Source organism: Bacillus rossius, chromosome 8 (genome assembly GCF_032445375.1).
Source record: "Bacillus rossius redtenbacheri isolate Brsri chromosome 8, Brsri_v3, whole genome shotgun sequence".
Classification (NCBI taxonomy): Eukaryota; Metazoa; Arthropoda; class Insecta; order Phasmatodea; family Bacillidae; genus Bacillus; species Bacillus rossius.
The window spans coordinates 14,601,568-14,628,596 of record NC_086336.1 but is presented as its reverse complement, the minus strand read 5'-3'; the positions used below and the strand labels follow the sequence as shown (position 1 = coordinate 14,628,596).

The 27,029-nt window shown below is 37.1% G+C and overlaps 1 protein-coding gene across 1 annotated transcript in view; it reads right to left on the bottom strand.

The window, feature by feature from the left end:
• The window catches only part of LOC134535534 (chondroitin sulfate N-acetylgalactosaminyltransferase 1), a 795,440-nt gene that overhangs the window by 401,601 nt on the left and 366,810 nt on the right, over positions 1-27,029 (bottom strand). The window contains exon 2 of the mRNA XM_063374680.1: positions 15,688-15,836. Within this exon, the coding sequence (XP_063230750.1) occupies positions 15,688-15,820 (133 nt within the window). The 5' untranslated portion in view covers positions 15,821-15,836. The remainder of the gene's footprint in view (positions 1-15,687; positions 15,837-27,029) is intronic.

Here is a 27,029-nt window from a genome sequence, read left to right as displayed (position 1 = left end):
TTGCTGCAAGTTTATTCTTTTGCATTTGTATTTAAGAGATATTTTTCACCAAATCATCATAATTATGACCAATTGGGTGACTTTTAAACGCCATTACATAGAAATTGATAATCACTCGTTGAGAAAAATTTGATACCAAACATAAAATTCATGAGCAGTATCGTGATAAACTGATGAATTTACAGCAAAAGCCACATAATAAATAATACCTAGTAATGACAAGAAAACTATATAACCAACATGAGTTTGAGAATTCCTAAAAACTGTTAAACAGTCAGTATGGATATTTTTATCGTGAAGAAAACTAAATGGAAATGGTTAAGAATTCCTGCCAGTTTCCACTGAAATCCATTTAAAAAGAATACACTTTTACATGCAGTGTTTTTTTCCCCTTCAGAAATTCTTTTAGCATAACATGCTACTTATAATGCTCGTAAATGTGGTGGCTTAGCTCACGAAATTGCATTTCCTTACCCACCAACAAAAAAAAAAAAAACATGCTGTACTTTGTTGGCCACTTCAACATATTGCCGTCACAGGAAAAGCTTTACCCCTCCTCCACCCCTCCCCTTAAAAAAACCCCACGGATGCTGTTCCATCAACGAGGAAAAGGCTTGTCGGACGGGGGAGGAGGGGAGATGTGTTATGGGAGAAGGGGGGTAGAGGGAGGAGTTTGATAATAACGTTCGATAAAATCCCCGAAGAGCCATCATTGGGTATTCGCCGCAGGTCCGGGACTGGAGCTCTGCTAGAACTCCTAAACCAGGGGGGTGGAGTGGTGAAGAGGGCTTTGGGGAGAGGGAGGAAAATATTGGAGGAGAGAGTTTACGGCGGCCGGTATTCGTCACATCGGTGCCTAGCTGGGCGCTAAGGGCGACACTGGCTCGCGCATCACACGCGTTTTCGCCCCTACGCGCTAGGTCACCGAACTGGCGTGCAGTCGTCGCGCCGATAACTCGCCTCCACGGGACTTTTAAGCGGCGATCCTAAAGTATTTTAGTGACTCGTTAAAGAGCCGTTTGAGCTTTTTTTTACTGTCATTAAATTACATTTCATAGACGAAACCATAGAACGAAACTTGTATAGATAAGTGCAATGGCTCTAAAATGCTATTCGTACGCTTTTTTAATAAATCTCGAGTGGTTAGTAACCTGGAGCTCTGCACACCAGGCGTCACCTTAGCTCCGTGTGAAAACCCTCCGTATCCATCCCTTTCAACCCCACAACATCCTGTCATGCTACGCTTGAGAGCGAAGCCTCACTCGCCACGTCGTTCGTGAGACAAAAAAAGTTATATTCTAAGCACCAATTATTATTTCACAGGAGAAGCTAATTGTGACAGTCGGTCACTGTTAATAACAAGGCATTTCATGAAATTATGTGCTATGATCAACATTAACAAAAAAAATGGTTGTCTGTAAAGTCGGTTTACGGACAATAGTTTAAAACGTGACAACGTCAAAACAAAAATTGATGAAATTATTGCATACTTTTACGAATAAAATTGAATAATTTTTATTGAATTATCAATATTTTGTATGGATACAAAGAAGGAGTGAATTGAAATCTACAATTTAATTGATAAATTTACTTTTATTTGCACTCATTAATTCAAATATTTTTATTACTTTAACGAAGAGATTATTTTAACATTAATTTTTATACATGTTTGCTATTTAACTTCTTCTAATCTGTGTTATTCTGTTTAAGATAGGATGATGATAGGAAAAGTAGGAAACGAATGGGAGTGCTTCAAGTTTAATGTGCCTCGAAAAAGTCAAATCGATAGTTGTTCCAATCGAGTGGAAGAGAGATAGATGCGGCGCAAGCGTACAATGAGCGTAACGGGACACCACGTAACGGGACACCGCGTAACGGGACACCGCGTAACGGGACAATGTGCGTAACGGGATACTTTTTCTTGCGTGCAGCCGGCGTTCATCGATTTATTAGACGTTGTCACGTCAAAATGTTATAAAATAATTGTTAAAAAGAGATTGAAATCAAGACGGCATCTTTCAATTTCGATTAATTTGAAATAAAATAACTAATTATATCAGATGATGCTAATGACGAAATACAACCGGAAAAAATGTATTTCCGAAATTCTCATTCCGTTCAGTTTACAAAATACAATGTTTTTGATACATTATAGTTAGGGATAAGCCAATAAAATTTTCAAATATCATTAAGATATTTGATTTTCAAGGAAAATGATGCTAAAAAAATATCAGAGTAAATTAAGTAAATTGAATAATTCCACACTACTAACCTGTCAAGTTTACAAAATCAATTTTTATCTTCATAGATAACCTGTTACAATTCCCCAAGTTATTGTAATATAACATTAAATTATATAAATAAAATTACAATATGTATTGATTCTGGAAAAATTGTTTGTAAAACAAACTTTTAAATTGTTAAATATTTCAACACCATTATTTAATATATTTTTTTATTTATTGTGCATTATTTTATTTTTGACCCTTGACCTAGATTCGGATTAAAGGGGTATATGTGAGACATTATTTGATATTCTAATTCAAAATTCGGTTTCAATAAAACTGGAATATGGCCCATTACTAATAATTATAACATGTCAGAAATCGTGTATTGGAAAGAGAAAGTAAACTCCAATTTAAATGCACAACACATTCTAAAGAAGAGACGTCTCCAGGCCTAAGGCTTCCCAATGTCGTGGTGGTCACGGTCTAAAAGGAGCTGGCTTCTGGATGTAATTACGTGGCCTTTTCACAAGTCAGACGTCCTCACTCATCATGTCTCCAATCTGGACCGTTTGACACCCAGCAACCAGATGGCATTGTTGGCCTGTGAGTACGAGAAAATCAGAAATTGCTAACAGTAAGAACATATTCAGTTTATAGCCAGCATACAAACTTTTTTTAATGTATGAATATTTTGCTCTTAAGGGTTATTATAAATTATTTTAATTGTTTTCCAAATATCAGCCGAATTTGTACATAAGTAATATGGGTATACTATTTTTAAACTGACTGGTTTAATATTTTAAATAAAGCATTGTAAGATAGTGTGTGTATGGGGACAAAGAAGATGTCTCCATCGAGAGACAATATATGATGTCCAGTATCATTGGAAGCAACGTTGTCGTCACAAACAAAAAAATGACAATATGGGCTAAAGCTTTTAAGACTGCGATGAAGAGAATACGTTAGATTTATTTTATAAGTAAGATTCAACGTTCATAGAAAAAAATAGTTAGTTATGCAACAAGAATTTCGTTGTTTTGGCTCATTTTCTAGTATTATTTTTTTTAATTCTCATATAGGTATCAAATATAATCGACTGGCGCTTTTTGGTGTTTTATTTTTTTAGACTACGGCATTTTACTGTTTTTTGTAGCAGATACCAAATGCATTATTTCCTTTAAAACTATATTCAATTATATATTAAATTCACCAGAAATCTGGACGGCAAGGAGAGATCATGATGCGTCAGTTAATTTAATCTATTTAAAACTAATAAAAACTTTGTAACGGCTGTTTGAGTGTTCTGCGCTATGAGACATCTGTTCGACGGAGTGACGATTATGGGGAAAAAAAGGGGGGTCAAGGCTGGACAGAGCTGATGAAGTTACTGTTCGGAATAAAGGAAAAAGGAATCAAGGCAGTGATTGTGCGTGGTCTTAACGGTAATCAAGGTGCTTACAAATATCGGGTGAACCAAATTTCACCACTTTTGAAGAAACTTTAGTATGATTTTCTTTAAACGTTTTTACATTACAGGTTTATACATACATATAAAAAAGGGGGCAGAGTGTTTCTGTCTGTCTGTAGTTCACATAGCACCGAGACTGCGAGGCCTGGAACCGTGAGATTTGGTACACGGCTCCTCCGGGGATGCTCGTTTGAACCTCGAAGAGATTTTTTCGAAATATATCTTAGTATTTATTATTGATTTTTTAAAATCGATTTTTGACCACTTATTCTCGATAATATCCACAGCAACGGCCGTTGTATTGTTGACGCTTCCTTCGTCTCCATGGCAACGTCTGTAGCATTGTTTATGAAGCTTTCTTCGTCTCCATGGCAACGTCTGTAACATTGTTTTTGAAGCTTTCTTCGTCTCCATGGCAACGTTTGTAGAATTGTTTATGAAGCTTTCTTCGTCTCCATGGCAACGTCTGTAGCATTGTTTATGAAGCTTCATTCATCTCCATGTAAACGTCTGTAGCATTGTTTATGAAGCTTTCTTCGTCTCCATGGCAACTTCTGTAGCATTGTTTATGAAGCTTTATTCGTCTCCATGATAACGGGTACCGCAATGCTAATGCCTCAATCGCTTTCGGATTGTAATCCAGCCTTTTCGTAATAATTGTATTTGCCATCACATCGACACAGTATTAGTTAGATAAAGCGAATTTGAAGGCCCTTAAAAAAATATGTCATTGGTCCCCGCCCCCCTTTTTCAAAAGAAATAAATAATTTTTGACGCGAGTTGATTAAAAAAAAATTCAGTTTTTATTTCCTCGAGGTGCGATAGTGGTGTATTCACGAGGTGGGTATATATAGGGCCTAATGAACAGTGTGAGAGTGTTCTGAGTGTTCTGCCTGAAGACATCCGATGTGAAGTGCTGGTACATCGGCTAGTATGTGTAGGTTATGTGCTTTGGAGGTATAGAGAGCAGTTTAAATAATTCTAAACAGCACTTCACTTATTTACTCACATATTTTTACCCAACGTATCTGAATTTTTTACATGTCGTAGATCTTAGGTGTTGTATGTCAGTAGAAAGATGGTCAAAGGGTGGTCAATTTTATGGTTAAAAGTAAATTTTGCCCAAAATTGGACATATTATTTTATGCCTCCGAGGTATTTATGTATGTAAATATGTATATATATTGTTTCATAATAACTGATTTCTTTATGATACCAGACCATTCCAGACTATTTTCTTGACCTCAGTTCACGTGACATTTAGCTTATAATCTGAAGGGATCCACTCTAAGCAGGTTTACGGGGAAATTGTTAAAGTTGCCGTGGCTACAGTGCTTAAACACACAGCTAGGTTTTCATGAACGTGTTATAAAAAGTGAGTCCGGTAATGTTTAGTATTTATTTAAGTGCACTTAAGCGTAGTTTGACAAACATTATTTTTAAATAGATAATTTTGATATGATTTTTATTATGCTATATGATAAAGTTTTTAAAATCATTCTTCAATAATTATTACATCATTAATAATTTAAGCTTTTTGACGTTGGTGTTATTTCTTAATATTTACACTATGCAATACATTGAACTATGTAAAAATATCAACGTTCATCATATATAATGTTTCCTGTTACTTTTTAATCCAAACTTAACTGTGCATCATATGTAAATTCTAAAGTAATTTTCTAGTAGATGTAACCCACTACACTTTTTACAATGACTTACGTTTAAAAACTTTAAAAACTAGATTACGAATTGTAAACGTTTCTCAGCACTAGAAAATATTTTCGTTTCTGGCTTTTATTAGTTAATGAGTTGCATTGTTTAGTGTGTAATGTTCACGGCCGTAAAGCTCTTTCATCCCTCCCAGTTTTAACTAGTGTTAACCCCTGCTGGAATACTATCCCGCATCACTCCGCTAATTGTGAAAAGGTTTTCAACTAATCCCTGAGAAGGTAGACTTCCCCGCAGGGCACCAAGTCAGACCATATGGCCGGAAACTACATCCGATAGGAGTTTTTCAACGATAGTTTTGGTCGGTTCTGGGTGCCGAAGTTCGTCAGCCCAGACGGGTGTATGTAACAATATGCGGCCGCAGAGCAAGAAGGGCACAAGAAGACGTGACAAAAACACCGCTTCGCCGCTGCCTTGATCGCAGCCTGCCTATATGACGTCACGCTGCCTGAATCAACTTCGCCTCGGATAAATGGTAGGCGCCATTTCTGTTACAAGTTAACACGGGCTTAGCACAACAGCAGTGGAGGGCACCAGTGACATTATTCGAAGAGAAAGAAGACCACTAGGGGAAGGTAACTTGTTCTATGAGTGGGAGATACCAACTACCGTAAAACGGGGTTACTTTGACTTTAAAGGTAACTTTGACAGTTTTTGGGGCTACTTTAACAGAGTGCCAAAATAAGGTGTAAACGTGTGCGGAGCGAATTCTCGTGACTTGTGAGGCAGAAAGGGAGTGCTGTGTGTGCTGGGATTGGGTTACTGCGGGGAGTGGGGAAGTGGGACGAGTTGTTGGTGGGGGAAGTGGGACATGTTGCGGTGGGGGTAGCTTGGTGAGGGGGGCGCGGTAAGGGGGGCGCGTGTGTTGTGTTGCGATCACCTGACTCACCGACTAGTCCGAGCGTGTTCGTCGTTAGTGTTTGTAGTGTGGTGCGTAAATACGTCTTAGTTCAGTTTGGATGCTTAGTTTTCGGTAAGTTTATAGTATTATTTACGTAATCATATGTAGTTTTTTGGTAGATTAAGATATAAATGTGTGCATATGTGATTTAATCGGTGGTAGGTATATAAGGTTTTTCTATTTGTTATAGGTTAACCTTGTGTTTATTTGCATTACAGATGAGTCACAATGGTGCGAACTTATAAAAGAAAACTCGGTGCCCGAAACTATAGACATTATAGTGATGAAGACCTTGCTAAAGCTGTTGCAGAAGTGAGAGCGGGGACACTTACTCAGGCAGGTGCTGCCAAGAAATACAAAATTAATAGGACCACAATTCTTAACAGGATCCATCACAAGCACGAAGGAAAGCCAGGCCACCCCACTGTTTTGACACCTCAGAGTGAAAAATTAATAGCAGATACCTTGTGTGTACTAGCAGACTGGGGGTTTCCTTTCACAAAAGCTGACATTCGAACAATCGTTCAAATGATTATCAACAGGGAAGGTAGAGTTGTAAAACAGTGGAAAGACAATTTGCCAGGCTATGACTTTGTGAACGAATTTGCAGCTCGGAACAACCTCACGCAGAGACTGGCCACAAACATCAAAACTTCAAGGGCATCAGTGGGTCCTAACGAGATAAAAGAGTTTTTCGAGAATCTGAGACCAGCTTTAGAGGAGACACGTCCCGCTCTCATTTATAATTATGATGAGACAAATATTACAGACGACCCGGGTGCGATAAAAGTCCTAGTACGCCGAGGGCACAAACGTGTGGAAAGAGTCCAGGAGCATTCAAAATCATCTATCAGCATCATGTTCTGTGGCACAGCAGAAGGACATTTGATTCCTCCCATGGTTGTCTACAAATCGAAGCACCTTTACGACAACTGGACACTGGGTGGGCCACCTGAAACTATTTACAGGAACAGCAGCAGCGGCTGGTTTGATATGAACCTCTTCGAAGTATGGTTCTTCAAAATATTGCTACCGCACATCAAGGAACACAGAGAAGAAAATGAAAAAGTCGTTGTCATTGGTGACAATTTGGCGTCTCATTTTTCACCTGAAGTCATCAAAACTGCACTAGAAAACAACATTTATTTTACAACTCTGATCCCTAACTCGACGCACATGATGCAACCACTGGATGTGGGTATCTATGGACCATTAAAGAAACAATGGCGGAAGGTTCTGGATAGCTGGAGAAAAGAATCAAGAACACGGGGCGCCATCCCAAAGCCACAGTTTCCCATGCTGCTAAAGAGATTGATGGATGCATTGGCTCCTAATATAAAAAAAAATCTACAGAGCTCCTTCAGAACTACAGGTCTTTGCCCTTTTGATCCGGAAGCCGTTTTGAAAAAGCTTCCAGCAGATCGCTCAGAAGAGTCTGGACGTGTCCTCGACAGCAGTCTGCTGGAGTTTTTAAAAGAGACAAGGGGCTACAACTCTGAAAGAATTCGACACAGAAGAGGAAAGAAAGTCGTTCATAAACCAGGTACACAGATCTCTATAACAACCCAAGATGTCCCAGCATTCGATGATGCTCCAGAAATGGAAAATGATGTCTCAGTTGAAACTGTCTCAGCTATCGAGGATGACCCGACCTTCACATCAATTCCCTCAACATCTCGGGTTCTGCCTGAGACTGACCAGACTTCTTCAGATGAAGGTGTTCCTCTAAGTGATTTGTCTCGTAAGATGGAAATAACGGGCAAAAAGAAGCGCAATAAGAAAGGCAAGAACAAGGACAACCTCTGTTACATTTGTAAGTGTGACTTCAGATTCTACCACCATGCTGCTGACTGGATTTGCTGCATCACTTGCAACAAATGGATTTGTGGCATGTGTAACAAAGGCTCAACCAATCCTGCCTATGAATGTATGGAGTGCGAAGATACGGATTAATAATTAATTTTAGCTTTTTATATTGACAAATTTGTTACGTTTATTACTAAAGTTGATTGTAATAATGCTTATGTTAATTATGATTTCAAAGATAATTGCAAGACTGATTATGTGCCTATAATTGTAACCTAAGTGTTTGGTATTATTGTGTTAAATAAGTCTTTAATAAAAATGATAAATTGTTTTAAAAAACTCGTTTTTACTTTTTATTTTTGTGTATAATGTATAAAATATTAATATTTGTTTATCTAAATAATGTCAAAGAAACCTTTACGCTTTAGATCTTTGACATCAGTGGCATTTAAATGCCTTGTCAAAGTAACCCCACACTCGGGGTAACTTTGACACTTTTTTAAAAATATAAATAAAATTTTGGGGGACTAGTGGGGAGTAATATTGATATGAATTGGATAGCCAATGAACACATTGTTCTGTTGGATCAAATATATAATTAATTTTGGATGTTAAAAAAATGTAACCACCAAAAAACTTCCAAAACATGTCAAAGTAGCCCCGTTTTACGGTACTCTACCAGTCGACTCGCTCAGCACCTAAATGTTAAAAACTTGCTTCTGGGAATTCAAAGGTACTAGTGGTGTAGAGCACCCGGAGAAATTTCAAATTGCTCGCCGCTGACGAAGAAGAATTATTACTGGTCGAACGAGTAAGGAGAATGCGATAAGGGCACAAAAAGTTGGAGCAAGAGTGGTATTAGTCTCAGTGTGGTAGCAACGATAAAGAGTGGCTGGTTGCTCAAGAGCGGCGCGAAAAGTTTCGGTGTCTATAACCAGTTCTCGAATAGAAGATATCGGACTGTGTCATGCGCCTGGAACATGTCATTCTTATGTCACCACATCATCGAAGGTAATTGGGACCATGCAGAAGACCTTTACTGATAGGAGGGTGAACCAGTGTGTAACGGTGCGAAGGAGCTGAACATGATGGAGTCGCGACTGTAGAACCGTGCCGAAAACTCGTCATGGTTAACGAGACGATGCTGTAGTCGCTGCTGGATGCCTATCCCATTTAAGTCCACATGGAGCATCGTAAGAGAAGGGTGCCACTCGGCGGGCGAGCAGAGGAAGAAGACGACTCGCTGTTAAATCCCGACGAGACATCTCGACGACAATTTTAATGCGAGTGTACAACTGGTAAACGCCCCAAGTTCAATGGGGGTATTTGTGCAACTAGCATTTTGGTTGTAACGAACTCTTTTATTGGTGGATAGAGTTATTTTATTAAAGTTTGAGCCTTAAGAACAATATTGGAATTATAACTGTGTAATATTTTGTAATATATAATTTTTTTCATGTTATTTTTATATGTTACTAGTCGTGGCTGTAATGGTGTGTGATAATGGTACATTTATTTAGCTATTCAGCATAGTTGAATCATCATCGCCATGTGTTGTTCATGTAACCCATGTTTGATAAAGTGGCGATTGTATAAAAGGGTGACTACAAATGAACGCCTCTGGTTGCTTACGAATATTTGATAGCAGTTTATTCAATATTTACAGGCATTAATTAATATTTTGGAAAACCGGACAATGCCTTTGTTGTTAAACATAAATAATTTCTGTTAAGTATAAATAATTTACTAATTATGTTCGTTTGGTATGCTATTTATCCAGTTTTTTTCTGTGATTGTTACTATTATGCCAGTACATAATAACGAAGAATAGTAACAACTTATAATGTTGGCAAGAGAATATGTGCAGTGTCAATGATTTAATGAATTGTTTATTTAATTGGTCACTATTGTCACTAAATCTACTTTGCTTCAATATTTATCGTTCTAAAATCAAAAAAAAAACCTCCTTGTGGTTCCACTTTGGGGGAACCAACATTCATATTACTATAAGGAGCTGACTTGATGTAAGCTTTTGGACATACGCCATTGCTAAGCACATGTATGTCTGTAGAAGAAAACTACAAAAAAAACCCAAAAGACAAAAACACAAACTAAGCTAAAAATTGCTGTTGTCAACAGGATATAAACACCACATAATATTCCATAACATGAATATGGTCAACAAACAAAGAAAAACAAAGAAAAATGGACAAACAGAACGAAAAAACCCTCACAAATAATGACAGCACAAAAATATTGAACCCCAAAAAAATTCATCACAACAGTTGAAACGAGACAAAAACACAATAGTTTTCCAAAACAGAAGAGAACGAAACCCCCCCCCCCCCCCCCACAAATGATGACAGCACAAAAATATTGTAGTTTTCTTCTACAGACATACATGTGCTTAGCAATGGCGTATGTCCAAAAGCTTACATCAAGTCATGCAGTCACATTGCACAAATCTTTCAAAGTTACAGTAATGAGCTATTCGTGAGGTTGGGGTTACGTACGAATACCCTTATTTAAACATCCACGGGTGAAAAAAGCGAATTTCTTATTCAGTGGTATTAATTAAATGATTTAAACAATTTCATTACTTTGAATTTTTTTTATTTATTGCTAGAAATTATTGCTTCAACATTGAAGCTCGTTTCAACAAAGAAACAATCAGATAAAATCAGATCAAGACACTTTGTATTTTATAAAGCGATCTTTCGACTTGCGTGAGAAACAAAGATGCACGTTTGATTGAGCTTCGTATGTTTTAGAATATTGATATCTGTTTAGAATGAATTATATTGATGGTTGATAGCAAAATTAAGTGAAAGATTAAACTGCCTAGAAACAATGATTATTTCATCTAACTGCCAAATGTAAATATTAATATATTTCTTTAATCCATAATATCATCTAAAAGAAAAAAATAAATATTATTGTTAAATAATTAAAATCGACAACAAATTTCTTTACTCCTAAAACGATGCATCATCAACAAATTCTGTATGGTTATTAAGAATCTGGAATTAAATACTTTTAATATTACTTAAACTACGTGTATATTTAATAATAGTACAACACAAGGCTTTAAAAAAATATTTTATTTATACAGGATGCTTTATCGTCAAATCTTTTTGAACTTAGTCACAAGGAAAAATATCATCCAAACTAAAAAAGAACTACTGAACGAGTGCAGGCTTATTTTGTATGTGGAGCATAGATATGTAATTTGTTTATTCAGTTTATTTCGCAGAAAGGTACGAAACTTAATTAGACTTAAAATGTATAGTTATGGGACTTTTCGTATCCTATAGTGTAATTAAGTTTATACTGTATAGTTTACACTGTTCAGTATACTTAACCGTAAAGACGTTGATATTGTAGTAGTTTTCCCAGCCAAGTAAGATGATTTCCCGACAGTTAATAACTCTACTAATTATACCTCCACTCTCCTTATCTGACTATCTCTCTCCGCCTGGGTACCCTTGAGAGGCAAGAGCAATAACTAGCGGAGAGAGGTTAAGCACGTACTTTAGGCGGGCTCACGAAAGTCTGAGCAGGTAAAGTTTTGCACTGATAATTTAGATGTTGTAAATTAATGCAGCACAGGGCGAAGATATGGTCGTGCTTTCCTGTCAGCAATCTTCGTTCATTACGATGTAATGCACTAAATAACCGCATAGGCTAACCAGAGATTAACAAAACAATGATTTTGAGTAAGTTGTTCAGTGTAATGAGAAATTTTAGTGAACTTTTTCGTCGCTGACACTAATATTAGCATGTCTGGCGTAGATAAATATTAAAGCTTTCGTTACAAAAGGGTAATGGTTCATGTGGCTAGGGGTAGGGTAAACAATCGAAATATTTCAAATTTATCCATTTCGATAGTTTACGCATTACAATCTTGTTACTGACGGTCAAACCTCTGCGCATAACCATTCGCTGTAAAAACAATGTCTATACTTTTAAATTATTCTTGCAATGGAAGTAGTTAACTTATTACGCGAACAATTCTTACCTTTGTGACTTTACCACTTCCTAGATCAACGACTTGTGATACGTTTTTATTATCTATACTCTAATTGATATACATTAACTTTTTGTTACATTTTTTAGAGTGATTGATAGTAATTTAATTGTACAAGTTAAGGCTATGGTAAGTTCTTTGGTGACAATGTGTCACATTTGGTACGAACTTTGAAAGACACGCTGAAAAAGGGCCTAGAATATGGCGTAGAAAAGAGTATCAGTTTGAAATTTTAAACTGTATTTTATTTGTACGTAATTTTTAGAGGATTTTACAAGGAGTTATGTTTGGAGAATTATTATTTTTTAAGTGTGTGCAGAAGTGTTTAATTTTTCTTTAAGTTTAGTTAGCGGAACGAAGGAGTAGCGTTTGGACCATTAGAGCACCCTTGGTGAAGGATGGGGGGGGGGGGGTTGAAAACAAAGAGATTGTGTAAGGGGAGGGGGGAGAAAATAAAGAGAATGAGTAAGGGGAGGGGAATGTGTTGGACTGCGAGTCACCTTCATGTCGCGGGAATTCGCGTGGCAGTCGCGGAGATTTAAAACGCACGGCAATGTACCTGGGCCGAGGTAAATCAATATAGCCTACGATAAACTAGCTACCAAAATACTACTAGTGTTGGGTGGTGCCTGCGAAGAGCGCTATCAAGAAAGTGACTACGAGGTTCTCTTCGGGTGCTTCTGTGAGCTGTTGGGGTCCGGTGACGTCGATGCCAGTAGCTGGGGCTGGCTGCTCTACCGGAATTTACCTTGAGCGGGTATATGCCTGAGTTCTGAAGAAATTCGCGTGAGGCAATTTGTTTTGTAACACGCGTCACCTGGAGGTGAGCGCCGCATCGGAACGAGTAGTGTGCCCTGTCACTGCCAACCGACTTCGGCACATCGTAGTTTATATGCCGTTTGCGATCAACTTTGGAAAGTCGGATCCTCGTTATTAACTAACATTTTGGAAGCTGCAACCCGAGTTCTACATTGTTACCCATGTTTGAACAAAGACCGCGAATGGGACTATTTAAATAATAAACTTGCTCGTTAAAGAAGGAAGAATATAGCTGGCTAGTCATAAAATTGTATTTCTTTCAGTATCAATTTTTTTAAGTATTACTTTAACGGTAGTGTTGATTTTCTATGCAAACGTACATTTTACTATTTACAAAAAGTTTTAAAGGTTGTATGACATTTTCTAACTTTTGTATTTTATTACCAAATCTTTAAATGATTTATATTATTTGGCTTTCATGTTGCAAATGAGACAACTAGAACTGTATGTATAAATATTTTTATTAATGACCAATATAACATTTAGACGCACGCGTGACATATGGATATTTTAGATAGTTATATTGTAAGTTTATATTTTAGAGACATTGGAGGTACGTTTTGCCTTTAAAAAATTTTTCAGTTCACTGCTACTGTATTTCGAAAAAGTTCCTTATTAGTAATGTTAATTCTAATTAAATGGTTATTAGATTTAATACAGAAAATCTTGAGTTAACCTGCTATCACAGTCACGTTTCTCAAATCTAAAGCTGTCAATAATTATTATTGTTAGTTGGGATTCAAATTATTAAAGATATAGTAAATGTTTTGGTTCACACCCTTATGGTGAAATTACAGACCTGGTTAGTAATGAAACCTTTAAATTTATGTTTTTTTTTAATGATATGGCCATTACGTTTGAAAGAAACTGTCCTAGTAAGGACTCGGTAGGAAAGGTATTATTATTTCACAGTTTCTACTTGTTGAATCAAAGAAACAAATAGATAAAGAAGATTTCGTCTTAGAAACAGGGAGTATCAAATGGTCTACGATATTTCGCAATTTATTTGATATGTGTTTAGTTATTTATATAACAATTTTTTCCTGAAAAACCCCAATCGTTAAAATTGAAAAACTATACAATCTATCTACTAAGATTTTTTTTTCAACTGAGCTGGAAAACTAGCTTCTTTATGAACTTACTTAAGACATAGTATGCCCAAAGAAGCTGAAAGTCCAACATTCCAAGTGTTATTGTATTGTATCACATTTACAGGCAAATGGGTTCGCTAACATTCAGGTTGTAATATCTAACTACGAAAAGTTGAAATACAGTGGAGTTATGAAATCTGTAAGCTTGGCGAATTTAGGAGTGGCACAATCTGTGAACAACCAACTCGTCAGATATAGAAAATATGGTCAATAGAAACACATTTTCAGTTCTACATCTAGGTTATCCTGAACTAATGTTGTAATAAACGTTTATGTGTATACACTACGTTGCAATCTTTGAAAATCTCTAAATGTTTTATAACTCATTTAACGAAATGTTTATCTTAAAAAAAAAAAAAACGTTGTTAATGACATAACAAAAGTTAGTTTTTGAATTATTCTTAAAAATTAGACGATTGATATAAAATATTTTCACGGGAATATGATATTTAGATTATCCGTACAGTTTCATCGCCCGGTTCCTCCGTGCGTCGCCGTGTTTTCCGACGATGTCCTTCTCAATTTACTACAATTGTTGCAACTGTCTCGTCAATGTGTTCGTCATTGAGATAGTTTTATTCTGATTACATTCCGTACACGGAATTATCTGAGCTGTAAAGGAAATTAACATGTAACATCGACTGATATTAGCTTCTTCTCAGTGTGTTTATGTATTCAATTTTGCTGTCGATCTTTGAAGTTGCTCTAAGACAACCCGTGTCAGTCAACAATGGTGTGGGACCAACAAATAGTTTAAAATAAATATTCCTCATTAAAAAAAAAAAACATTAAAAAATGGGAGGAATTTGGGTTTACATTCTAGGCAGAGAGGCATTTGGAGGATATTCGCTAGCAGGTCTTCACACTGTGGTTACAACTAAAGGTGATTGGGCCAGGCCAGAGATCCAGGTGGAGAGAGGAAAGAGTTGGGTAGAAGATTTTCATCTGTGCCAAGGTCCAGTAATATATGCTCCAGGTTAAAGTCACAGATGCCCCAAAACAGCAGGGGCCAGTCTAATACATGGGAATGACGGCACGTGCTCGGGCCCAGACAAAGGCAATTGAGGGTTTGTGGGGTAGAATAGGGAAGGAGACGCTCATAATGTGCCAAGGTCCAGCATACAGCGCACCACTGTTAGGCCGTAGCAGCCAAATAACCCCAGGGGCCAGTAGAAAGCATGGTCAAAATGCTTGGGCCCGGACAGTTGGAGAGTTTATGTGTTAGCCAGAGTAGGGTAGAATGAGCTCACCCGTGCCAGTATCCAGCATATAGGCCCCCGCATTTAGGAGTATCGGCACAGGAACAGCAGGGACTAGTCGCAGGTATGAAGCGACTTCATGTAATGGGGGTCGGGCAGATGTATAGGGATGTGTTGGTTTAAAGTGTGGGAGTAGTACACTCACCTGTGTCTGGGTCCAGCATTTGGGCATCACGTTGAAGACACAGTAGCCCAGGAACAGCAGGGTCTAGACTGCAGGTGATCGGGCCGGGCCACAGGCAGAGGTGGCGAGGGGGTTAGTGGTCAGGAGGTCAGAGATGAGGGGCAGGCGCTCACCTGTGCCCGGGTCCAGCACGTCGGGCTCCAGGTTGAGGCCGCAGCGGCCCAGGAACAGCAGCGACACGATGGACAGCGAGCAGACCAGCAGCAGGAGCCGCGTCACCAGGCGCATGCCTAGCAGCCGCAGCATCGCGGCCCTCCGCCGCCTGCCGGCACACCAGCACTTGTGTCATCTCGAGCTCATCTCTAGTGTCTTTAACTATTCTGCTTCTAATACATCTTGTTTTTGAACATGACTTTTACGTTATGTGAATTGTACTCATTTTTATTTATTTTTCTTAAAGAAAGTACTTAATTAATTGTTTTATTGTTTTAAAAAGAAAAATTTTTACTTCAGGCTTAGCATGTAGTGAAATTATGGATTCGTATGGTATACAGTGCTGGATTAACTGGTCATATGTAGCGTTCTTCTTTAAACTCTTTATTTTTAGTACATTTTTGATATGATCGATCATAAATTAGGTGTCCCCAAAATCATGTAAAAATAATGTTTCAAAGGTTTATTTTAAAAATTTATTTAAAAACGAGCGGTAAAACATAGTGTAATTATATCAAATTATTTAAGTCATGCTTGATCTCACTTGCCAATCAGTTCTCATTTTTACTGCAATTGATCTTACTCGAGGGCTTTTCCTGAGTATGCATTTCGATAGTGTTCTTGCAATTGTTTTGGGTCACATAATTTCAACCAAGATATTCTCTTTCGTTATTTTCGATATCTGGAAGACCACTCAGGCGTGACTTTTTACCGCTACTATAATATAATATTTGGAAAATATCCGTCGAGAAATATGACAAGAAACATAATATGCACGAGTCTTGCCTGATAAATTTATAGTAAAATTTCTCAAATAGTAATAATGACAAGGAAAACAAAACAATTAATCTAGCATATGAGTCTTAAATCTGAGGCGTTACTATTTTGTTTTACAATTGTTTTTAACAATCTCGTGTTTATGTTCATGGTATTATCGAAATTCGTAATATAACCATGTGGATACTTTAGAATCAGTCTTATTACCTGATATGTTTTAGCATATTGTTTTCCGTAACATTTAAGGTATTTAAACCACAGCATGTGCTGAGAGCATGAAGTCACACGGAGATTAGTTTTGAAATAAAAGTTATACGTAACCTTTATTGATAATTTTTTGACGTGACAACGTCTAATAAATCGAAGAACGCCGGCTGCACGCACAAAAAAGTGTCCCTTTACGCACATTGTTCCGTGACGGTGTGTCCCGTTTCGCCCATTGCTCCGTTACGCTGTGTTCCGTTACGCTGTCGGTGAGTGCAGTAATAATTGGTTATGTTACAATTGACTAAAAATTATGGTGATTCATATAATTGATGATAGATATTTGATTACAGTTTATTTATATGAAAACTTGTTCACAATTATATTTAAATTTTATAGCTAAACGCCAGTTTTTAAAATTAATTACAAGGCATTAACACGTGAACTGTTTCGTCGAATGTTTATAAAGTGAAGTGAAGTGAAAAGTTAATGTAGTTTTCATTGCTTATTACAAAAACAATTTTGGCAATAAAAGTTAATTATTCTTGCATTTTAAAAATCTGATTACTAGTATAATTTCAAGTATTTATTCTTTTATTATTAAAATTAAAATGATTCAATTTTATTCATAAAAGTATGCAATCATTTCATCAATGTTTTGTTATGACGTCACGTTAAACTATCGTTGTAAACCGACGTTACAGACAACCAATCTTTTTAGGATAGAATTCATTAGTCTCCAAAGATGAATTTTTCCCCAAACCGCGAAGAAATAAAGTTTCCTTTTTTTGGTAAAATTAATAATGTTTTAAATATTTATGAATAATGTTCTAAGAAATTTTTATAAATGTTACACACAAACTGTAAATTAAAAATTATTTTACATACGATTACAAAACCTCCACTCATGCTATGATTGAAACATATATTAGCATTTAAAGTTCATTAAAAATATTGAATATACTCTTATTGAATTTGTAAAATCTTTTATAAATCTTTTTAATTAGTAAGTATTATTAGTCATAATGTTAGTAATTGGTAAAATATTTTATAAACATTTAAAATTAGTAAGTATTATTTGTAACATTGTTTGTAAGTTCATGTAATATTAAAAGAAAATAACTAAAGAACTATTCCTTAAAAGATTCTAAGTCGCTGTTTTGAGAACCAAACAAACAAAAAAAGCCTAGGTTCGCTGTAGTCCCGCCCGAAACTTACGAATTGTTTTATTCTGTTTCCTGAACGAAAATCATTGCGATGCCAATACCCATTTTTAACTTTTTTTTCTTTTAATTTTTCTTCTTTTTTCAGTTAACTGAAAATCGTTCGCAAATTAATATAACATTATTCATACCAATATGGTAAAAATATGGAAAGATACTTAAACATTTTATTCATGAGTAAAAAGTAACCATTACATAAGTGGGGTACAAGTGAGTGTAAGAAACACCAGCGAGCTTCTCACTCGATATTGGACCATAGAGTAATTTTAGTCTCGTGGACGGCGAGGTCACCAGAGACGGTTACACACTTAGATTGTTCTAAAGTAGCTCATCCTAAAGTCGTTAGTCCGATTGTCGTTTGTTCTAAAGTCTTTAGTCCAAACGTCGTTTGTCCTTAAGTCTTAATGTCAATTGTCCTTAATTCGTTATGTCCTAAAGTCATTTCTTCTAATGTCGTTTGTACTGAAATCTTTTGTCCTAAACTCATTTACCCTAATATCGATTGTCATACGTTTGTCCTTATGTGATTGTCTTAAAGTAATTTGTCCTATAAATGAGTGTAAAAGTTTATAGATCCTATACAGTTGTTTTTAGTGAAATCGTTCGTCCTAAAAGCATTCGTCCTAAAGTCGTATGTTCTATTGTCGTTTGTCCTAATTTAAGAACAAAGAACAAACGATTTTAGGACAAACGAAGTGTAATTGGGGATATAGGAGGAAGGATTTTGCCCAGGCCTGTGGTCAGCTACCGTTACAGCAATCGTCTGCGGTTTTTTTTCGGGAAACCACAGAGGAACGAAAAACAAGATGGCCCGGCCGTTTTTTTGGAGCCGGTGCCTCTGCAACAACAGTACAGCGTCTTGCCACTGTTCCGCCTGATTCCGCACTTGGGAAGTGATAGTGGAAGTTTGATGCACTTTGGTCAGATCGCAGGCTCTTTGGGTTGTCTGAGGGGTCCCAGACTTGGTTAAGTGCCTTGTGATGCTCTTAGAAAGGGGTTCTGCTCTGAGTCAACCACAGGTCAGCCTAATTAGGTTACGGGGGAGTGGGTGGTAGTGGTGCTGAGATGGGTTGCCTTCAGCTTCTCAACGCAGCGCCTCTCCAAACACCTCCAAGCTGTGATGAAATGGCGTATCCATTTCCCCGCGGCTCTTGGGAGCTCGTGCCGAAGGTGATCCAGTCCCTGACGGGGCAAAACCAGGCACGTTAAGAGGCCACTCCAGTGTTTCAGGGGCACTACGCAACCCGCGTTAACCTCATAAGATTCAATGCTATTTTCATTTTGCTTATAAGTAATTAACTAATAAAGATTTCGAAATGATGCTTACTTGATATGTAAGACAACGATGTTCTTATCAAAGCCCCTTTCTTCAAAAACGTGCATAAATAATGGTTTTATACTAATCTTTACTAATATGAATAAGTGTATTTTCTAGGTTTGAACCATAATTTATGCACGTTTTTGAAGAAAGGGGCTTTGATAAGAGCATCATTGTCTTACATATCAAGCAAGCATCATTTCGAAATCTATATTAGTTAATTAGTTATAAGCAAAATGAAAATAGCATTGAATCTTATGAGGTTAACGCGGGTTGCGTAGTGCCCCTGAAACACTGGAGTGGCCTCTTAAACACTTTGTTTGCGCCCGTGTGCCAAAATATTTACAATATTTTGTTTTAATTTTTATATTTTTATATTCATACGAAATTTCGAGACGTTTGTCGGACCATGTATAACCTACAAAGATTTAACATCGTTATTGTTTATAGTAGGTAATTAAAACAAAGAACATAAATAACTTAAAATAAATAACTTAACTTAGCATTTAACGCAGTCAACTGAAAATATTGTTACGATTTACCGGGTTCGTAAAGGATAACCCAATTAAAGACTTTATTACACTACACAGTTTTATTGATGGCCACTACTTATGTCACAATTAATCTTCTAAAATGGCAAATAATCAATTGCACTTTAAAAAATTTTGCTTCCCCAGTCACTCGTTTTCACACACCACACACCTCACTTGGCCGCACCTCTGGCGCAACTCTTGCCGCTGCCGCCGTCGCACCTCCCTTCGCCGAGGACCCACTCGACGCCCGCTCGGGACTTCACTCGGGACTCCGCCGCGCCCGCGTCACTATCGCCCGGAACTGAACTCTTCACCCTGGAACCTTCGTCCAGGGACTTCACCGCTTTATCGCCCGGAAACTCCGCCGCGGGAAACCTCCCGCCTGAACTCTGACTCTGAGGCCGGCGTCCTCGTCTTATATAGGTATCAGCCCAGGCGCTTTCCAGAACTCACGAGCGCGGCTGGGGCCAGTTGCGTCATTCCGCGCCGACCCGACGGCAGAAATCTCTCGAAACACATGTCGGCGGCTCGCGTAACTCCGCAGCTGTCAGGTTTCGGATGTCAAACTAACAGCACCGCGAGAGGAGCTGAGGGCTGGAGGGAGGGGAAGTGGTGACCCAGGTTCGCACGGCACGTCTCATGTTGCGCGGCCACATGCTGACAGCCAGCTGTGCACCTGCACGTGTCGCGGCCTTGCTCACGTTCGTAACAATATGATAATAATATTAGTCCAAACACTCCGCCTAAAATAACCTGCAGACAAAGAGACGTTACGCATAAATAAGTTTAACTTAACTGGACCAGATAATTCATTAAAAAAAACTGTATATATATATTAACACACATATATAAGCAACATCCACAAAATAAATTTTTAAATAATCTGTAACTAAATATTAGATCAAACTAAGATATAAACTATAATTTTGATGTTACAACTAAAGTTTATTCTGATTTTTCTTTATTGAGCGTATTAAATGAACTACCTGAAGAAGAACAAATGCGGAAATTTTCGTCTTTAAATTTAAGCTACGCATTATGTTAAGCACATAAAGGAATTTTAAATGAAGTTTATTCTGTTAACATGCTTGATTAAAAACGATACAAACCAATATAACATAGTATACGATTAATATAAAAATATGTGTATGAAAACATATAGTAAGAATATAATTTTAAACATTTTTTTAAAGAAACTCAGTCCACGGTTTCCAAATGGAGGCGAATCAGCTTCGAGAAAAGCATAACTATTATTTTAGGCCCAACTCTTTCTACTCTAACAAAAGATTTCTGCAGCCAGACAATATGTGCGTTACAAGGCCACACATCCACTTTGCCTAACTTATTCCCTGTTATTATCTTCCACACGATAAGGGGAATAAATAGGAAGCAAAAGACGGCATTTAGATTTCAACAGTTTTTATGCCTTTTATGCCTTGGTCATTTTGTCAACTCTGGACTCAGTTGAAGCATAGTATAGTATAATTTATTGTAATGCTGTATTTTAATAGTAACTTGCTGTAACAAATATTTTCCCCTGCGAAGTCATTACAATAAGTAGCCTATATACGTAACTAATATTTGGGAATTTATATTTGTATTTATTTTTAATGTTAGCCAAAATACATTACCAAAATAAGTTGGCAGTACTCATTTACACAACAAATACAAAAACGTACACAAACATATAAGGGAAATACGTACAAAGACAAATATATTAAACATGAAAAATAGCTCTACATACAAAATACATTTTTTTGGATTGATAGGATGCTAAGCAATCCATTGTTAATGAGGGTTCAAATGCACTAATGTAATAAACCTCTAAGACAACAGTTCATGAGAGTTTATAAAGAGATAGAATGATTTACTAGAATTATTATTAGTACAGTTAACACACCGCAATTAACTTATTATATGAAATTGATGATGTATCTCGTAACTATGGCAGTAGGAAGTAACTTTTATAAATGTATGCTTTCACAATTCACTATTGCCATATGTTAAAAAAAAAGGGCTTTTGAAGAAATTTTGCAACTTAAGACCAAAAGTCTTGCTTTCAGGAAATAAGTATTATATTGACGTAACATCTCGTTAACCCGTCTAGTTGTATGAAATATACAAAATCTATTTTTGAAATATTTAATTTGTTTTCTTTATAAACGCTAAGAGGCTGTTACCGTGATTTGAGTACCAATCTATACAGCCATATCATAATTTGGCTCATATCAGGGCATCATAAGCCATACAAAAATAATCAATCACTGTAGGGAAATTTAGTTATACAAACATAAGTCCAGCGAACGAGATGCTTTACAAAAAAAATTATTTATATGATTTTGAAAAAAAAATTGTTTTGAAGCAACTGTAATAATACTGCGAATATAGGTCTACATTGCATATGTGTATATATATATATATATATATAGTTTTTGAAACGTAGGTATATAACAAAATTGAAGTATAAAGAATTTTTGTGGCATTCAAACGGTTCAAAACAATATGGTGTCTTACAGTTATCATCTCTCGCCTTTACCATATTTCCAGTCCATTTCACTGACATGCAATAATTGGTTTAGATTAATATTCAAAGTGTAGGTTATTGAGCCGTTACTGAGGCTTAGATAAATAAAATTAATTCTACTAACTTTTTCTCGGAACTAGGATACCTCTTTCATGGCGGTATGCGCGAGGAACGAGCAATTTAATTTCCAAGATGTTTTCTTTGCCTCAGGCGCGCATTTTTTTTTCTTTTTCACCCTCCCCTGCGGATCCACTCAGCTAGGGTTTCCACGAAGGACAACGCGAGGATAACAAACCCGGAGGATCAGCGGCGAAAGAGGACGAGAATCGCGTCCCGATACTTCCGCCGGGGGAAACAGGGGTCGCGCCCAGGGGGAGAGACCTCGTCGACTATCGATCGGACTATCGATCTACAGTCGATACCCGGGCGGTCACGTATCAATGCGCGGCGGGCGATGTTTCTCCCAGAGGTCGCTGTGAGCGACGCGCGCTCGTGCGAAGGAGAAAAAAAAAGAATGCTAAGGGTTCCTATACATCTCAGTTGTTTGCGTACAAAATGGGTTTTACCCCACGCAGCGACGGATGGAAAAAAAAGGGCGGGGGGGGGGGGGGGGGGGGAGAGAGAGAGTAGGGAGAAGAGGAAAAATCGGCATTGCAATCTTATTAATCCATCGTAAACAGAAAAAGAAACAATTCAATGTAGGAAAAACATACAACAAGCAAATAAAATGTTCTATGGTGTTTTTTTCCTCCTGAGGATATGCAGGCGGAATAACACGAGTTTATTTAAATAGCAAATCCGATGTTAATATAAAGTTCTCTTTTTATCTTAGATTGTTTAAACTTGAAAAACCTGTCAGTATTTCCGATTATTAATATATGTATGTTTATATAAATAAATAAATATTAAATAAATAAATATATTTATGAAGGCGAAAAATAGTTTTCAAAAATATAACTAATAATTAGACTAATATTGTGTGCGAATAAATATAATTTTTTCTTAAAATATTCTGAATTAAAATCGTGTTACGCTTAGCAATTTTATTATAAAAACAACATTCGTAATGAAATCAAGATGAACTGGTGATACGTAGAGAAATTTTGTGTTTTCTTGTCTTTCACCTTACTTTATAGTTGAGTAGATAATATTTCATTGAGTTTAACATATTTTGTTTACGTCACTGCAATTATTTTTCTTTTCTTTGAGAAAATCACTCACAAATCTTTTGAAATTTTTTTTTGTCATTTTGTTGTCAAAATTTTTTTGTCCTGAAGTTTGGCTAATTTTTTATTCCATTTTTTGCCTTTTGAGTCATACATGTTGAAAAAGTCTATAAGTAAGCTTCAGCAATGGTAACTGGCGTGTGATATATTTGTCATGTTAATAATGTTACGAACGCGAGAGCAGACCACGGTGTCAGGTTCGGAGCTGACTGGCGGCCCTGCACATCCACTGACGTAACGCGCGGTGTCCCGTGCCGTCCATTGACGTAAGGCATGCCACGCGCGCCTGGCCATATTAAAAAGGGTCATCGCTACCCACTCCCCCTCCTCACCTTAAGCAGCATCCATCTCAGCTTGCTGAGCGGCCTTGGGAATTCCGCGGGTTGCTTCTCGCAGTGGCGTGAATGGAAACCGCCTTTCTTGATATTTCGGGTGTCGGATCGGCCCGGGATGACGCGACTCGTTACAGTCGCTCTAGTCGGTTCGAGAAGTACCGCCTCAGATACTTAATCAGCGACGCCGGCCTTCGCGAGAGTTCCGAGCAAGTTCCGAGCGAGTCGCGCGACAGTTCCGGAGTTCTTAGAGTTCAGAGGGTTCCGCGAGCGAAGGGAAGTGCGATATCGGCGAAGAGGGCGAGAGAAACAACACTCACCCCCCCCCCCACCCACCCCGAGAGTGGCACGACGCGAAGTTCGACTGGATCGTAAGAGTGTGGTGACTGAGTGGCGCGAGACTGTGTGTGTGGACAGGCGCGAGGAAAGGGCGGAATCATTGTAGAGCCTAGCTCCAGTGAGGGGTGCGAACTGTGGAACTTGACAGACATTGAATGACTTGAGAATAAACATTTTTATGCGCCATGATTTGTGAGCGGACATTTTTAAATACAATAATTTATTATTAATGTAAATATTATGAATTAATAAAACTGCAATAAAATTTAATTGGGCTTTCCTTACGAACCCAGTTCTCTACATAGGTCGTAGTAATGATAATTAACTGAAGTCAAAATGAGAACGACGTACCAATTTCCTTCTCCATCTGGAAATAAAAACATTATTAGTTATAATAAGTTCGTTGCTAATTTCTTGCTGATGTGTTAATATTTTTAATAATAATTGTCACTTCATTATGGGAATTTTATGTTTTTTCCTAGCGAGTTATTTCCAAGCTATCAAACTAACTTCTGGCAATGATATTTATGCAGCTAACACTTGTTTTTACTTAACACTTACTAACCAGAGTCAAATACTATACTACTAACATGTTTTTGCCAGTGTTACGTCAAATTGGACAATACTGCACGTATCTCGTACCATCCATTGGACTGGTGTAGCAACAACGGCATGTTTAACGCACCAAGAAGAAAAAAAATTAAGCGTGGCCTATATGGTGTCTAGAGTGCGGGTGGATAACTTACCAGTGGTTTTCCTAAAGCGTCTCTCGTCCTCAGTTTCCAGTATGTATTTTAATGGGCTTTTACTCTCTCTTTCCAATGAAATATTTATTCCATAAGCTTTTCGATGTGCTCTGTTTCCAGTTAAACACAAAATAGTACAAACGTTTTATACACTACTTTATGATGTAATGATAATTTCTTTAAAATTTATCTGAAGCGTTGTATTTTGCAAAGAAAAATTTGGAATTGCTATTTTGCAATTACATTATTTTGTTGTATTTCATTAAGAACATCGTCTGATGCTCTTGGAAACATAAAAGAAAGACGCCGTCTTAGTTTCAACCATTTTTGCTAAAAAGTTTTTTTTATAATTTACGTAATTAATATTTAAAATGCTGTTATTTTTGAGCGTTGCACATAATTAAATGGAATGCATCTTTATAAATAGAGAACAACTACTACAAATAGATTTTCCTGTGAATTAATAGTACGAGTTAAAAATTATTTTTCTCTTTCTTTCAGTATGACTACTGGAAATAGACACTATTTTAAGGTCTAAGAAAATAATCAAAACTTATTATAAATAAAGATACCGTAGACAAAATAAGATTATCAATGTTTGCAAGCCGGGTCGTAACGACCTGGCAACAGTGGGCGCCAATTACCCTGTACTGCACAGTAGGAGTGAGCGACACTATACCACGACTTGATGTAGGTAAGCTTTTGGACATACTCTATTGCTAAAGCACATGTAAGTCTGTAGAAGAAAACTACAAAAAAACACAAAAAACATAATTACAAATTAAGCAAAAATTGCTGTTGTCAACAGGATATAAACAACACATAATCTATACTAATATTATAAAGCTGAAGAGTTTGTTTGTTTGCTTGTTTGAACGCGCTAATCTCAGGTACCACTGGTCCGATTTGAAAAATTCTGTCAGTGTTGGATAGTACATTTATAGAGGAAGGCTATAGGCTATATTATATTATCAATAACATTAGGGATCCTTACTAAAAGTCCAATTTAGAATCTAATGTGTTGGAGAGGGTTAGATACAACATGCAGTACACGTACGAAGCGTGTGTTGACAATGCCGCAGGCGCATAGAAGTTTATTTCCTATTGCCTATTAACATCGTTGCCACGTACTAGATGGCTTATCATTCTTAATTTTCCCATACAATTAAAAAACACCCGTGTGATATTAACAACGAAGCAATCAGTACTCTCATAAGAGTTCAATTAGTATTTAAATACTTTTTATCACTTTAAATCGCAAACCTAAACTATTATCTTTTTTCCTCTCTCTGTGTTTAATTTGTTGTTTATTGTCCTTTTTTTCAAGTATATATATTTTACAGACTTGAAACTTCACAGTAATGATCCTTATGTTACGCAGGATGACATTTTCCGAAAATTAGATCCCATGGGTGGTTAAAACCAGGCAACAGTGGGTACTCTGTCTGCATGAGAACAGGATTTTGCATTGTTCATGCCTTCTGCGTCTCCATGGCAACGGGAATCGCGCGGCAGTGGCGTACCCACAAGGAGGGGCATGTATAATGAGCGGCGCAAGAGTGATCTGCCTGTAGACTGCCGTAGCGAAGTACGGGTACATCAGTTGTACGTTGCGTGCACGAGTCGGGAAACCATCGGTGCTATTCATTTTCTCTCCGGGACATTATACAGTATTGTAATAAATTTTCAATGGATTTTTTTTTTAATTTATCATTATTGTAAAGGGGAGATGTGGCTTAATTTTTTTCCATTAGTATAGTCGTGCGAAGCCGGGTCGGGGAGCTAGTATTCCATAACAGGAATAAGGTAATCATTTATGGTTTTTTTTCGTTCTCTTCTGTTTTTTTTTGGAAAACTATGGTGTTTGTTTCGTCTTTTCGTTTTGCTGTGTTTTTGTCTCGTTTCAACTGTTGTGCTGAATTTTTTTGGGTTCAATAATTTTGTGCTGTCTTCATTTCTGTTTTTTTTTTTTTCGATCTGTTAGTCCATTTTTCTTTGTTTTTCTTTGTTTGTTGACCATATTCCTGTTATGGAATATTATGTGATATTTATATCCGGTTGACAACAGAAATGTTTGCTT